The sequence below is a fragment of the Phoca vitulina genome, unplaced genomic scaffold (genome assembly GCF_004348235.1).
Source record: "Phoca vitulina isolate PV1807 unplaced genomic scaffold, GSC_HSeal_1.0 scaffold9, whole genome shotgun sequence".
Taxonomy (NCBI): Eukaryota; Metazoa; Chordata; class Mammalia; order Carnivora; family Phocidae; genus Phoca; species Phoca vitulina.
The window spans coordinates 54,799,401-54,815,597 of NW_022589712.1; the positions used below are offsets into that span (position 1 = coordinate 54,799,401).

The 16,197-nt window shown below is 39.7% G+C and overlaps 1 protein-coding gene across 1 annotated transcript in view; it reads left to right on the forward strand.

Annotated features, from left to right (window-relative positions):
* The window catches only part of BVES (blood vessel epicardial substance), a 30,956-nt gene that overhangs the window by 10,662 nt on the left and 4,097 nt on the right, over positions 1 to 16,197 (forward strand). The window contains exons 4-7 of the mRNA XM_032407406.1: positions 8 to 195; positions 918 to 1,026; positions 6,898 to 7,065; positions 8,007 to 8,148. Of these exons, the coding sequence (XP_032263297.1) occupies positions 8 to 195; positions 918 to 1,026; positions 6,898 to 7,065; positions 8,007 to 8,148 (607 nt within the window). The remainder of the gene's footprint in view (positions 1 to 7; positions 196 to 917; positions 1,027 to 6,897; positions 7,066 to 8,006; positions 8,149 to 16,197) is intronic.

Here is a 16,197-nt window from a genome sequence, read left to right on the forward strand (position 1 = left end):
ATTTCAGGTAAAGATTGAGAAGGAGCTCAGTGGCATCTACCGCCGATTGTTTGAACCACTCCGTGTGCCTCCAGATCTGTTCAAAAGATTAACCGGCCAGTTTTGTATGATCCAAACCTTAAAAAAGGGCCAGACGTATGCTGCAGAGGATAAAACCTCAGTTGACGACCGTCTGAGTATCCTCCTGAAGGGGAAGTAAGTGCTCTCCAGAAATTGAAATTCCCAGTTCGCCTTGAATCTTCGCATGTCCCCTGGGTAGGAAATGACTAGAAGGGAATGATACAGATCATCAGGTCACAGGGTTTGTTGGTGATGAAATCCCATGTTACAACTGTATTTTCGAATACTACCGAGTAACAGGTTAGAGTTACATAGAATTGACTACTCTGAATCTTTTGGATGTTAGGATTTCCACCTGTGAACATTTTGAACCTTTATTGACCCTTTTTTTAGAGTTAATGAGTCAACATTGAAGTAGGTTTGAGTTAGGCATTAAACTTCCAAAAGCTTGTGCATGTTTCACAGGTGATTTATTTTTGAATATCACAAAAACATAACTTCTAGGAATATTAGCCTTCTGAGGAGAGAGCCAGTATATACTGTTCTGACATAATTATTAATACCAGCCCTTTCCTTCTCAAAAGTATCTGATTTTGAGTAATAAATTTATGGTCACTCTAGCTATATGAGCAGTGATAACCATTGGAAGGCACATGTCTGCTCAATAGTGGAACCTGTCTTTTTTTTTTTTCTTGTTGGTGAAATTTATATTGAAGTAAATATTTATGCTTTGACTTATGTTTGTCCTCTGTGGAGTCTTTAAAACTTTAGTACAAAATACCAACCCATTAGATTAAGGATCGTCATGTTATTTGTGGAAATATTATGCATTTATTAACATTAATTTCTGTTATCAGAATGAAGGTTTCCTATCGAGGACATTTTCTGCATAACATTTACCCCTGTGCCTTTATAGATTCTCCTGAATTTAGATCAACTCAGATGCACAAAGGTGAAAAATTCCAGGTATGTTTCATCATGATTTTCAGAAGATTGGAACTAGTTCGTGTCTCATTTGATATTCAGAAGATATTAATAGAAAAGTGATTTATTGAAAAAAGAGATTTCCATATGGTACATATAGCATGATCCCATTTTCATAAAACTTAAACAAAATAGTATCTATGCATGCATAAAAAGAGGTCTAGAAAGATGTATCCTACTTTGGCCGTAGTGTTAACACTTATTTCTGGGTTGTGAGTTTGACTGTTTTTTAATTTTCTTCCTTTTGGTTTATTGGAATTTTTATAATTTTTCTGTAGAAAACATATAGTGCTTTGATTATGAGAAGAAAGGAAAATGTCAGTTGTGGATAATCAGTGTTCCTAAAACATGTAATTCGTTACTTTTGTTGGGAAAAAAACAGAAGCTGCCTTTACCTTAGAGATCTTCTTTTGTTAATCCTTATGAAAAAATTAATCACTTTACTCTTTTATTTTTAATGAATACTTTAAGGGCAAAGGATGAAGTTCTTCATAGCTGAAATTCGCTCCATTATGTGGCACTTTGTTTTGATTCTTTCTGTAAGTGTCCAGCCCTCCTATATTATTCCCCACTTGACTGATAGGAAAGTAACCAAGAAAATGGGTGAGAGTTTCCTTTGCTCTCAGCCTCTAGATAAACAGCAGTAAGGAAATAGCCTGAGAAGATCCTGAGCAAGAGTGTAAATGTATAGGTAGGAAATGGAATAGGAGGGATGTTATCACCTGGGGAGGAAATGCCAGTGTTTCTTGATGACACATCTTATTTTTGAGTCCCATTTTGAGGCACCATACAATCTGGGAGACCACATGAAGATAAAAGGGAAAATTTACAGACATACGGTTGAGTTGAGTTTATATACGATGGTTGGAGCCCTACCCCACTCCTATTCTGCCTGAGTAGCAGGTCTGACTAACCACACAACCTGTGAAAGTTATGTGCATTTACTACAAGGTCTCATGTAAGTTCATTAACTGGGTGTAGTACTGTTCCCAAGCAGACTGAGGTTAAGATACACAAGTGGAAAGCTAATGCTATCTCGTGGCTTCTCGAATTTACACTCTCACCTTGTGTTTGTGAGGGTCAGCTGTGCACTGAGACTTACATTCTTACTGTACCACCATCTACAAACTAGTACAAAGCCACTTCTTCCCTCTCTCCTTCTTTCCTCTGCCCCCCTTACAATTTCTTCTTCCAAAGCCCATTTATCTTTTGATCCGTTTCTCTGTCTAGAGTAGCAAGGGGCGTTGCACAATAACTCAGTCTCATTATAACCCCAAAGAGACTGGAATTTGGAGAGGGGGTGGAAACTGAGCCCCCTTCGTTTCTAGAAACAAGCGCTCCCTGAGAGGCCAGGGATATGAACAGGTACTATCTTTTCCACTGGACTTCAAATTAATATTTTGATTAAGTTAACAAAAAGGAATTCCTACTACGAGCTGCAGTTTCTTCTTGGGGACTAGGGGTTGGGATTTGGTAGTTGAGAAATGTTCCTGAAAATTGCTGTGGCTATTCCAAAATCATGGCCCAGATCGAGGTACCGTAGCTGGGAGAGGATATTTATTCAGCCTTTCCAACACCAGTCACCTTTTGTCTGCGCAGAGTGTGGTGTGGCGTCTTCTGATTGGTCAATGGATAAAAACTACTTTAGCATCGTGGAACCTGGGTCCTGCACAGTTGGAGCAGGCTCCATCAGAGCAAACCCTTGGGAGAGATTGTGTTTTGATTGTTTACAAAATGTTCCCATTGACAGATACTCAAGAGTAAAAATAGCCATTGCACATCTGTGTAGAAGTACGTAGTGCCTCTTTCTGAAGCAAGTTCCCAAATGAAACATGCCACCCGCTCTAACGTCTCACTACCTGTGCCCATAGCAGAGGACATTTGAAAGTGTCAGTGGTCAGACTTCCCCACCTCCATGCTTTTCACCTGCTAGTCTCATTTTTCTTTAATTCTGAACAATTAAAAGTGTTCTGACAAGGAGCTCCTTCCTTCAAATTTTTATTTCTTTAAATCATCTTTGGTAGGGGTGCTAATGAATTATAGAATAAGGTGGAAGGAGAAAAGAAAGGCAAGTGGGCCCAATGACCGTCTCTCGAGATTGCACAGCAAATGTGGTTTGGGTATATGTGTGACGATTACGACAGGCGCAGTGACAGGGCTGAGAAACCGATTCTGAACTTGAACTCCCAGATGCCTGAGAGGCGCTTATAGCCATCTTGGTACTTACCCACCAAAGTTGCTGCTTAGAACTCTTGATAGAACCTTGGGTATCTTTATTACAAAAGGTGGAAGTAGTCTTTCGTGTTTGCTTTCTTTTTCTTTGTGCCGTTGTTTTATGTCAAGTGAGCTTTACCGTTTTCCCATTTATCTTTTGTATTCTATTTCCCACTATTGCTTGCCCCTGGTTGGTTGCACGTCCTGTGCTGTGAAGTCTGAAACCCAAAGCTTTATTGACTTTAAGGGAAGAAGAATGTCTTGGAGATCCCAGCCCTCATGAAGTAAATGAGCATTAAATTTCCACCTGTGCTTAAACCAAACCTGATCTTGGTGTTAAGTAAATCTTTTGGTTAAGCTGTGAAGCACTTTAATTGGCCAACTTTGACCCTACTGTATATTAGTGCTCTGGAGAACTCTAAGCATTGGTTGAATAGAGCAGTCCTAGGACATTTTTGTGTTCCTGAAGTGCGAAATGTTATGTGATACATGAAGAAAATAACAAATCCTCCCCTGAGGACAGTCAACCAGTCATATTGTTGAGCTGCTCTTGCCAATCCTGACACATTTGGCAATTCTCTCAGACACCCTTGTTCTTGTGTAATGTCTTCCCATTCTGTGAAGGTGTAGAATCTAAAGGGAGGGACAGGCCTAGTGCCTTGATGTAATCAAGGCAAACCTGATCACAAACACTTAGTCCAGTTCTCTCACTGAAAGAAATCCTTTTGTATCTCCCAGTGCCATGTTTGCTTTTATTTCCTCAGTAAAATTCTCCAGAGCTGAAGCATGGCACTGCTGAGGTACCCTAATGACTTAAGAAGCAAATTTATTTTACAGAAGCTTTAAAAATTCTTATATTGCTTTATAGAAATTCCTCATTAAAATATGTTTTACTTGGCTGTTGTGACAGGAAATCATTAAACACAAATGTCTATTTGGCAGAAATGAAGCATTAGCCATCGTGTAAAATGACCTCAGTCAATATGCTAACTCCGTACTTCCAATTAAATGCCTGCACTTAGGGACTTGCAAGTTACTCGTACATACTGTAGGTATAGCTTATTATTTGAATACTGTTGTTAAATCTAAATTTAATAATAATTTAAACAGGTTTAAAGTATTTTTCAACCATCAATAAGAAATGTATTTGTTAAGCAAATGATAGTATCAGAAGTGTCATTGCCTCTGTGGAAACTTGAGGTTACTGGAATGGTTGAAAAGAAGTTAAATGCATTATGTGTCACCTAGGTACAATTCCTTTTTCTCCTGGATGACTTCCAACTCCTCTTTTAACTTCTTCCCCCATTGCACATGGCTTATATGTGCACGGATGACCTCTTTGCCAAATGAAGGCACCTCCAACTCCTAACCCGTTCTTCAGTGCTTGGTTACAGGTCTATGCCATAGCGAGTACCAGTGCTCACCTTTCTCAAATTACTCCTGTAGAATATTATTCAGCTGTCTTGCATTTATTTACCCATCTCAGTATTTCTGGTAACTCCTCAGTACTGACTTGACCTTATACTTCTCTTCTTAAAAAAAAAAATTGGGGGATAGTGAGGGTCAGATGTCTTTACTAATAAGTAAAGATCAGCTTCCTCCACTAGAATCTAGGCTTCATGACATCGTGTTCTGCAGTTCTTTGTATGAGGGACTCTTGATGGACTCTGAGCCGACCTTGTGGTCACTTAGCCAAATTACTTTCAATGTGATCGTGTTGCTGAATATTGGACACATTGGGTAGGGTTTGGCTTGGTGGGAAAATATGTCTGGGCTGGAAGTCAGAAGTACTCACTCCACCATTAATCAACATGTGTTCATGAATAAGTTTTTGGTTCTTGTCATTTGGCATCTGAAAAATGAGGAAGAATATTACTTGCCTTATCTGAAAGGCAATTTTGAGGCACTTACTTACAGATGTAAAAACACCTAAATGTTTAAAAGTGCGATACATATGTAAAGTGAGTGGGTATTATGTGTAACTGTCACTCCCTGGAGATTCTCTACCACATGCCCCTGTTCTATATTTGTCGAAACACTTATTGCCACCTGAGGGTATTGTATTTTTTTATTTATTATCAGCTTCCTTCACTAGAATGTAAACTTCCCAGGGCAAAGCTCTTGTCTTCCTTGTTCACATTATAATGTCAGTGCCTTTGAAAGTGTCTAGCATGAAGTAAGTGCACAATGTATGTTGAAAGAATGAGTAGAAATTAGTTTTTTATGGAGTCATAGAGCGGGCGATGCCTTTCTTAAATCCAAATGTGTTTGTTTTGTAGATTCCTACATAATAAATAAGTGCAAAAATTTTTTTCCAGGAATACTGACCCACTTTTTTAAGTAGCCAAACCCTGTAATTTGCTAAAGGTCAATTTTCAGCTGTTGATATCAGTTGCGAAGCTGGGTTTTCCATTTTCTCTTTTAGTAGACATAAATACCCCCTCACCATCAAAACTAGGTTTAATTTTGTGACAAGCCAAGGGGAAATGGTGCCTTTGGAAATATTTGCTCTGAGGCTCAGATAACGATTTCATGTTAATTAAAAAACCCTTTATGAATTTACTTGGGCAGGCATTGGGTTTAACATTGAGGATATAAACATGGATTTTTGCCTTCAACAGTATTTGTGTTCATTTGTTAATTCCTTTGTATAATAAATGTACACTGAGCACCACTCTGTGTTGGAAGCTGGGCATTCAGACATGAAGATGCACAGTCCCTGCCCTCAGAGTGCCCGGTGGAGACAGATATGTCCCCAGATGAGTGTGGGTTCAGTGATTTGAGTGCCACATGGAGCTCAGCGGAGGAGTACTCATTGATGACAGGGGACCTGCATGGGAGGAAGGGCTTCCTGACACTGAGTTGTGAGGGCATAACTCCTCACTCTGGAGAAAGGATTTATTTGAAGAATCTTGAGTTCTGTGCAGTGCAATTACAGGGTTTTCCACTTCCCTGTGGAACAGTGCTCAAGGAAAAGATATGGTTTCCCAATTCTGAGCTAACTGGGGGATCTCTGTGTGAATCCCCAGGACCCTGGAGCTAATCCTGAAAGGTCACATTCAAGAAATACCTATGACAAAAGGACCGAGAGGAGGACCCTCACTAGCCATATTCCTCAGTTAATAGCCTGGATTCTAAAACCAGTTCACATGAGTCCGTTTTCTCCTTCTCTAGTATGTGTTTGCAAGGCTGGCTAGCAGAAGGTCTTTCATCTATAACTCACCTCAGGGATCTTACCTCAGTTCTTTTTCCTGAAGCCATATTCTTAAACCTCTGTTGTAATCATCAGGGTGTAAAGAAATATTTAACCATAAATTATATGTCTAATTGGAACATTGGTCTAGTACACTCTATAGCACCAGACCTCACACCAGACCTCACAAAACAGAACAACAACAAAACTTGGAGAAGTTGCTTTTGGTCTGCAGATTTCTTGGTTTTAAAATGATTTTAAATATGATTTTACAATAGCTATAGAAGCTTGTGTGTATAGATCTTGCTTTAATTTAACTAATATGACAAATCATTGCTGTAACAATATCCACTAAATTATTCTACTCTTCTTTCCCCAAAATTATTGTAGTCATAACTCATAAACATAGATATACTTTTTTCTTTCTATGTCTGTTTCTCGGGCAGGTCACCATCATTGCAGATGATAACTGCAGATTTTTATGCTGGTCAAGAGAAAGATTAACTTACTTTCTGGAATCAGAACCATTTCTATATGAAATATTCAGGTATCTTATAGGAAAAGACATTACAAATAAGCTCTACTCATTGAATGATCCCACCTTAAATGATAAAGTAAGTACTTTTTCTGAGCATGTTTATTTTGCTAAGCAATTCTGTATAGTGAAGTATACCTCATTTTATGCAATGTATATTTTTCTGAATTTTCATTTATTCATCATATGTTAAGTAAGGTGGGGATGCTTGTAATTTAGAGACCCTCCAAGGGAATCGTTTCTCAAGAGCATTGAAATATTTTGTAATTATTATATTTGTCATTACCTAGTGAGGTGTCTGTAAATGTCAGGGACCTCCATTTGTGATGATGTGGTGCTGATCTCTGATAAAGAGTCTTTTAATCAATCTAAGGAAGATGGTACACAAGTTGGAGGCAGGGATGGGGGACGAGGAGGTCAGGAAGGTAGGGTAGCTGGGAGGCTGCAGACTGAAAAGCACTGGCAAACTCCAGTGAGCATGAAGTTGGCATTTTAGCGCTGGTGTCCTCCAGTTTTGGACATCCTTCTTGTCAAGCCCCCTTCCAGAAAGCCCATAAGTGACAAGAGAGAGAGGGGAGGGAGCCTGTGGTGATTCAGTTAGGAATTTCAGAGCTGTATGGATCTTCTCCAGTTTGCAATGTGATCTTCATTTCCCCACATGTGCGTAGAAGGAAATTAAAATGATGACAGAAGAGAAATTGCAGACCATTGTTTCTGTGATAAGTACCGTTCTCCAGAAACTATGCACATGGGTGTGTGCTCTCTTAAAGTCCTCTTGTCTAGGCCGTTTATCAAATCAGGGTGGTGCTTATTCAGATTAATAAATAAGCTACTGAGTGTATTAAATTTTTGTAACGTATGTGTAGTGATAGCTTATAATAAAAGTTATAGCTAACATTTATTGGCCACTTACTCTGTACCTGGTAGTTTTTTATTTCAAGGAAACACTAAATGCTGTTTACAGGGAATATATGACCTAAGTTCCATAGATCTCAGAAATCTGAAACCTTTGCTTTGTAGAAGGCCAAGAAGTTGGAACACCAGCTCAGCCTGTGCACACAGATCTCCATGCTGGAAATGAGGAACAGTATCGCCAGCTCCAGTGACAGTGATGACGGTTTACACCAGTTTCTTCGGGGCACCGCCAGCATGTCCTCTCTCCGTAAGTTATCCCGGACTGAGAGTCCTCCAGGATTCCGCTGGATGTCATTGGAAATAGACAAATGACAACCGTGATCAGAAAAATAGCTTGGCAAGGAACAATTGGGCAACCCCAAGGTATCAGCAAAAGTAACAATTTTTTCTCGCTTTTCCTTGTCCATGTTGCCCCTCAGCTAAAAATCCAACATGAGAGCTCTTACCCCTCAGTCCGAATTGCAGAAATTGTTGGCTTGTTTTGCCACACACTCTTCTTAAATACTGGTTCACTGAGATAATGTGAAAGAGTCTATATGGTCTGCTGGGTATTCGGCTTTGTTGCTTTCATGATTTTAGTTCAAGTGAAAGCCTAGACCCAGCAAAGGGAATGAATGAATGAATGAATGAATGAATAAATAAATAAATAAATAAATAAATAAATAACACAAAATAACCCCTTTTATTGGTGAAGATTTTATTGGCACACTGTGGTGGTAAAGCAGACAGGAAGCAGGAATTCTTGACTGTTGCTCTCTGGAGATGATACGTGTACAACCTCTATGGAAATATGACCTGTCTATTTAAAATTTAATGCACACACCTTTTGACACAGAAATGTCCCTGCTAGAGTTTTACCCTATGTATATGCTCTTTGGCAAATGATACCGCATTAAGTGCTGTTCATTCCCGCATTTTTCCACAATTGTAAAATTCTGGGACAAACCTAAATATCTATTGGAAATAAAACTGGTAAATAAATTTTTGGTAAAAAAGAAAATGATGGGAAATAACTGCTGGGTGTTTTACTGCTGACTGGTTATCTCAGTGTGAGCCCCAAGAGTTAACAGGTGACTGGGTGATAGAATGGTCCTGAAGATGAAGGAGACCACCCAACACCCAACACCCCTGTGAGTTACCTCATTCACACACACACCCACTGAGAGGCAAGTTTTCCAAGATTATCCTATGGGTTAGATCATTTTAAAACATTTTAAGTAAGGAACATTTTAAGACACAGAAATTTGAAGATTAGTAAGTGAAATGAGAGAAACTAAATTATTTTAAGAATTATTCCAAGAACAATAGTATAAGAAGAACTTTGAACAAATTCATTTGAAGTAGCAAAAAGTCAGTCAAATTCTCCCATTGCATAAAATATAAAAACTATTAATGTTTCCAATTGTATGTTGATCCGAAGAAACTTTTAAGGAAATACAGGTACACATTCAACAATCCTAAATGTTTATGTAAATTATCTTGTAACTTTGGATGCTTTAGATAAATTGGATTAAGGATGTTAAGTATTACATAGTGTAGAGAGGTTGGAATTGGCAGAGCAATGTAATGGGCGTAAACTTCCAAAGCAAAGTCTAGGCATAGAAATGTGTTGTGGACCCAAAGGAGATTTCAGGAGTAACACAAATGAGAAATGGGAGATGGCTATATCTTATTCTAACATAACTTTTGAAAGTACAGACTGAGGCTGACAAAACTCTGCAATCTGCTAACATATCAAATGCATTATCTTGTTGAAACAGTTTGGTGGTTACTAAGCATTTTCAAGTGGACCCATCTTAATTGCATGTATTGTAATTACTATACTAAGAAAGGTCAGCAGGAAGGGAATTAAACAATAAGTGTTTATTTTTCTATAGTATTTTATTGTATAAGCCAAGTCTTTGGGGAGTAAAATAACATTTTAGAAAAAAAGTTTAAGAGTGTGTTGTTTAAATAGAATAAAAACACATTTTCTAGATGAACATTTGTCCTGTTTGTGCCACCAGAAACCTGTATTACCGGGTGGATGTACATACAGGCCTGGCTTCAAATCTTGCACTAATGATTATTAGTTGTGGATCTAGTCAGTGTGGGTTTGAGTGTGGGTATGTGTGAACTGTGCAACAAAGCCCGCTCATACCTAATTCCCTTTCACTAATCCCTGTTCGGAGTTTCTTGGTCTTCACTTCCTGCCGTTTAATGAAAGACATTGGTCCTTGAGCACCGCACTGATACTAAGTATGAATTATTTAATTCATCCTAGCATGTGATTCATCAAAGACGAGTTAGTTCTGGTTTCTCTTTCTTAGGTGTTAGCTCAGAACTGAAGTCTGAGGCTTCTGTTTGTTCTGTTTTGTTTGCCAGGGCCATCAATATGCCGTCTACTCGCCCATATTACAGATGACATTTCTTGTAAAACAGAGAATACAGAACCAGTCTCGTAAGACTATTAGGCTGAAATAACAAAACTTACCACTTTTGGAGCATGTGGGAAGTCTTAGTAAATGCGAGGTCCCTCAACAAGCGAGCTCTTTCCATCCTGGGTTTCTGACCGGCCCAGGGGGGCGACTATGGCCGTTCCTCTCAGCGGCGGAGGCAGCTTCATGAATGCTAAGGACAGAAGGGGACAAACATTTATGGACAGTAGTCGCTATTATTCCTCAGGAACTCTGGACGTAATCACATGTAGTCTTTAATCCTGCGCGGAGGGCTTCGCTGGTTTTTGCTGCATGGCACAGCACCAGCGGCCTCCCGGATCTCCGGCTGTGACGGAGGCTGCTTTCTCGCGCATGCGCGCTGCGTGCTACTCCAGGCCCACGTCCCCCTCGGTCTGGACGCCAAAGAGCAGCCTTACTGGGATGGCTGCCATTCGGGAGAGGAAAAGACAGTGATGGCAGAATTACGTGACGGCTCTGAAAGCTCCCACTTGGAAGTAGCGCATGCGGGGCGCCTGGGTGGCTCAGTCAGTTAAGCGTCTGCCTTGGGCTCAGGTCATGATCCCGGGGCCCTGGATCAAGTTGTGTTGGGCTCCCTGCTCGGCGGGGAGCCTGCTTCTCCCTCTGCCTCTGCCCTGCCCCCTCCCACTCGTGCCCTCTGGCTCTGTCAAATAAATAAACTAATAAAAACTTTAAAAAAAAGAAGTAGCCCGTGCCACTTCCTCTCACGCCCACTGGATCAGAGGGGTCACTTGGCCAGAACCACCATCAGCAGGTGGATCTTTAATCCTCCTGCAGGGGCTGAGCAGGAAGGGGCCTGAGGAAGGAGGGAAAGCAAGTATTTTGACAATAACATGGATCCACCTTAGTATTACTTCATTTTACACCTGAGAAAATTAGGACTATGGATGCTTATTCACTTGTTGCAGTTGCACAGGGAGAGGCTCTGAGATACAGAGCTAGGTGTCCTGTCCGATCCATGCTGTTTGACCATATTGCCTCTTGGTTTTAAAAAGAAAAGACAAAAAAAATGTACATAACATTTGACTAGTGCTTTATAGTTTACAAGTTACTTTCACACCCATTCCTGCATTTACACCTGACAAGTCTGTCAGCAAGGCACATTCACTATTATTATTATTTACCCCTTTGCGGATGAGTCCACCTGTACTCAGTACACAAATCACTTCTTTCTCCTGCAACCTACCTCAGTGGAGAAACTTACCACCGCCGCCCCCATTCCTCCATTATGGCCAAGCAGCGCTGCAAATAGGTTTTCACAGACCCGTTGATTTCCATTTCAATGAAAATTTTTGCCTTATTCATTGTATGGGGGCGGGGGGGGGGGTTCTACATAGGAGCATTTAAATTATCCAGTAATGTCCTCCAGTCATTTAGCATTTGGTTAGCTTTCACTTCGCCTCATATGTCCTTCCAGAATTACAAGCAATGCTGCTCTATAAGAATTATATTTATTTTATATATTTTCCTAATTAAACAAGTTTTACATTATTCATTCTAGTCATCAACTCAAATATAGAAGTAGATTTAAATATTAAAATCCATATCAACATTTCCCATAATTATTTTTCAAATCAGGATCAGCATGTACCCATTCCATTTGGTTGAAAAGTCTCTGAATCTCTGGGCTCCCCTTCCATCTCTCTTTCTCTGTGTGTGTGTATGTTTTTGCATTTTTGTTTTGTTTTGTCTTGTTTTGTTTGTCCTGTAGAAACTTGATTCTTAAATATAATTGTGCATATGAATCACTTGGAGATTTTATTACAGATTCTGATGCAGAAGACTGGGGTGGGGCCTGGCGTCCCCCTGATTAACAAGTGCCCCAGGGGTGCTGATGTGGCTGGCCCCTGAACCACGCTCTGAATAGTGAGGAGTAGGAGTCCCTCCCTACAGTCTGGAATTTTGCTGAGTGAAGCCCCATGGTGGTTGCTTGTATTTCCCATTTACTGGTAGGTAGATCTCCAGGCTTGCGTAGATTCTGGTGAAGGCACGAAAAGAGATTGCTGCTGATCCCATTTCTTACGTTGTGCTCTAGTTTTTACGTATATCACATGATGCTAAGTCCAGAGCAAGATCTCTACTCTTTGCTGCACAGACTCTGTATTCCACGTCAAATTATCATCTGAAGACAAGAAAGTAAACTAATGAGATAGTCCGAGAAAAATTGCTTCCTTCCTATTTATTCAGCAGCCCATAATCCACTTAGCTCCTTTTCACTTTCCTGTGGCTTCATTTACTTGTTTCGTGTTTGGAAGCGTGATTGTGAGGCAGAAGGACCAGAAAGGACGGGCCGTGCTGGGCATGTGGGAAGGATTGCGTGCCCTTCTGTGGCTATAAGCTCTCCTCTCTGCTCCTGCCCCGAGGTGCTCATCAGACTGCCTTGCCATCTCCTACTCCTTATGAGGTTTAGCTCCTACGTGTGCTGTAGAAAACACGCACGCATACAGATTGATCGGACTTGGCAGGTGCATCACTGACAAGCAGTCCCGGGCACAGGCGTCGTCATGGCAACAGGAGGCCATCTTCTGTTTCCTTAAAAGTTGTAGAACTTTATTTTAGTTAATTGGGGTTAAATAACCTATTGTTGTGGTTGTTTGTTTGTTTGTTTAAATCCTGAGGTTTTATAGGCAATGCATTCTGTTGGAACTCGTCTTTGAAAGCTTTTGTTAGTTTAAACCATGTATTTTTTTCAGAAATTATAATTAAAATGTATGACTTAAAGACACTATGAAATATTTAGAGTGAGGGTCTTTTTACTGAGAAAAAAATCTTTTCAAATGTTTTTTGTTATTAATGTCAAGATGGCGTTCTGGACGATCTCCTAATTTCATGTGACCTCGTTGCACAAATATGCTTTAAGTGAGCTTGCATCTGGTTAGTATTCTAATCTGCAAAGACGAGCAGCGTATCTGACATAATGAGTTTCTGTCAGCTTTCTTACCCATTTATTTACCTGGAGAGATACAAAAAACCAAGACAGCAGTCTCAGTTTCAAGGCTGCTTTCATGAAATAACCTGTTCAACACAATTTGTATTCCATTAGCCCTACGAACAGCAATAGACAAATAAACAACAAGCTTTACATGAATTATCTGGAGAAGTAGAGAGGAGTTGGGGTCAGGCAGCAGGAATACTGAGGGAACAGTTCTCAGACCCACCAAGATGGCTAGAGAAAAGCAGTGCTCCCACTTTGTATGTAAAGTAAGGAGCAGCTGAGGGAGGCTAAGTAACGGGGTCAAGGCCACTGGGCTAGCTCTGAAACAAAGAAGTGTTGAATTTGTTATAAGTTCTTGTTTTGCTTTTTACCCTATGGATGGATATCCATATCCATTTGGGAATGTAAATTTGGTTAGGGATGTTCAGCCCCTGCTATCGCAGCTGACACATCCTGACCATGTGCATACAGGTTCTCATTTAATCTTCACACCCACCCAGTCAGGTTGGTGTGGTGTTTTCCCCTTTTAGGGTTGAGAAATAGGACATTTATTTCCTCTGAGTCCCTGGTCCCCCAGCCAGTAGGGCCTGTGCTCTCTGTCTCCAGAACTCCTGTCATCACCAATCCGTTCACTGCCTTCTATCCTCAAACTGTTTTCTCTGTAAAATGATGGTAAAGGGACTTTATACAGTTATACATTTTTTTAAAGATTTTATTTGTTTACTTGAGAGAGAGAGAGAGAGAGCCCACAAGTCGGGGGGAGGGGCAGAGGGAGAAGCAGGCTTCCTGATGAGCAGGGAGTCCTACACTGGGCTTGATCCCAGGACTCTGAGATCATGACCTGAGCCGAAGGCAGACGCTTAACCGACTGAGCCACCCAGGTGCCCCTACAGTTACACATTTTTAAACTTTTAATAACAAATTTAAAAATTAACAAGTTAAGGGGTGCCTGGGTGGAACTAACCCCCTCCAACCTAATTGCTCGCTACGAGCAATCACTTTGGAACAATTTTTTCCAAAATGCTAAATACTGTCCTATTATTTATTGATTTATCCACTTAACGTTTATCTACTACCTAACTTAGCTCACTTTTAACTTCCCTTTCCCCTTCTGATCAATTTGGTGATATCGCTAGTTTTTATTCTTTTATTATTTACCTTTATAACATTAAATAATATACTTAAACCTCCATTTTGTTTTCTGTCTGCAGCAGTTTTAAAGGTGAGGACATTAGCCTCTCTACCCTTTCTTATTCTTTCCCCTTCTACCTTTACATTGTTGTAGGTCTCTTCCTTAACTTTTAAACAATCAAGATTGATAACAAGTATATTCTGTTATCTCTTTTTTTTCAAAATATTTGTATTGTCATAAAATACACATAACATCAAATTTACCATCTTAACCATATCTAAGTGTACAATTCAGTGGTATTAAGTACTCTGTTCTTTTTTTGTAACAACAATTAGGTCTTCCTTGCTTTCTCTATGATTTGTTTTGCAAAGCTTAAGCAAATAAACAAGGTTGACATTATTTTGCTTTATTCAGAACCAAATAGTGGACTGTGACTACATTTCTTTCTTTTTAGTTATAAAGTCATGATTCCTGTTCTGTTCAAAGAAGACTGTTTCTAATATCAAGTACAAATGGATTCTCCTTTCATATACAACACAAAAATCATGCCACAGTTTACTTCATACTTGACTTTACTTTTTTTTTCCCTGGAGGTTTTTTATTGTCTTGCTTTGGGAGCCATTTTATTCACCATGTCCCTAGTATCTTGTAGTTTCTTATGCATTCTGTCTTTTAATTGAAATCCAATTTGTTCTTCTTAAAGTCTTGGAGCAGTTGTTTCTTTTTTGAGCCATGCCTTCTCATACTGCTTTTTGTCTTTATAGATATTTCTAGTTGCCTTTTTTTCTCTTCATCCTTGCATTTTTTTTCTTATATCTGTACTCTCTCAGTACATCAATTCTGTGTCCCGTTTATCTTAGAGACCTTCCTCACAGAACCTTCCATTCTCTTATCTCATCCTGGGCTAGTTGTTGTCTGGGTCTGTGCACAGCTGCAATCCTGGAACTGCCTTCCGCATTCCTCTGAGTTTATTCGCCATCCCCATGATGTTACAGGTTTCTCCTTGTGGGCAGGAAGGGGCTGCAGGACTTCCACTGTTCCTCTGCTGCTCACACCTATTGCCAGGCAGCTCAACACCCCGACCACCCATGTGGGTAGTTACCAATTGATCTAGAAATGACCTGTTGGGCTAGAGAAAACCTCCTCATGGGAACCACTCACCTCCAACCTCTCTATTTGCCATAATTTGTACATTTCTTTGGTTGAGTCCCTCAATGCTGGTGCCTTAGTTTCTCTAAGGGAAATTAAGGATAAAAGCTATATCTACCCTTCATCATTATTTTTCAGAAAGTTTCAATCCAAACTCAGTCTCCTCAATTTAAAAAAATCTTATGATATACATGGGCAAGGCAGGAAAAGGGATGATAATCCTCTCTAACAACGAAGCCATTAAATCCTTCCCTATCCCCATTCATCAAAAACTGTATAATCTAATTAAAATTCTAAACCCTTTGTAAGGTTTTTAATTACTTGCTAAAGCATTTAGCCAGATGGTTAAACATAATAAAAATAAGAACACTTTGAAAGGAATGAGGGAAATGTCATCAAAGTTAACAGAATAAAGGGGAAAAAATCATATAACATTATATTAGATAGTTTACCAAAGTGTTCCCCCTTTATAAAAAATGTGTATCTTAAGCAGAGAGAAAAGTCACTTGACAAATTTCATATCGTGATATTCTATTTATTGGGAGATCAAACCTGAGGTTGCTTATTCATTCTCTAGAACGGGGGTGTGACCTTCACTCTGGATTTAAGCCCAACAAATATGTC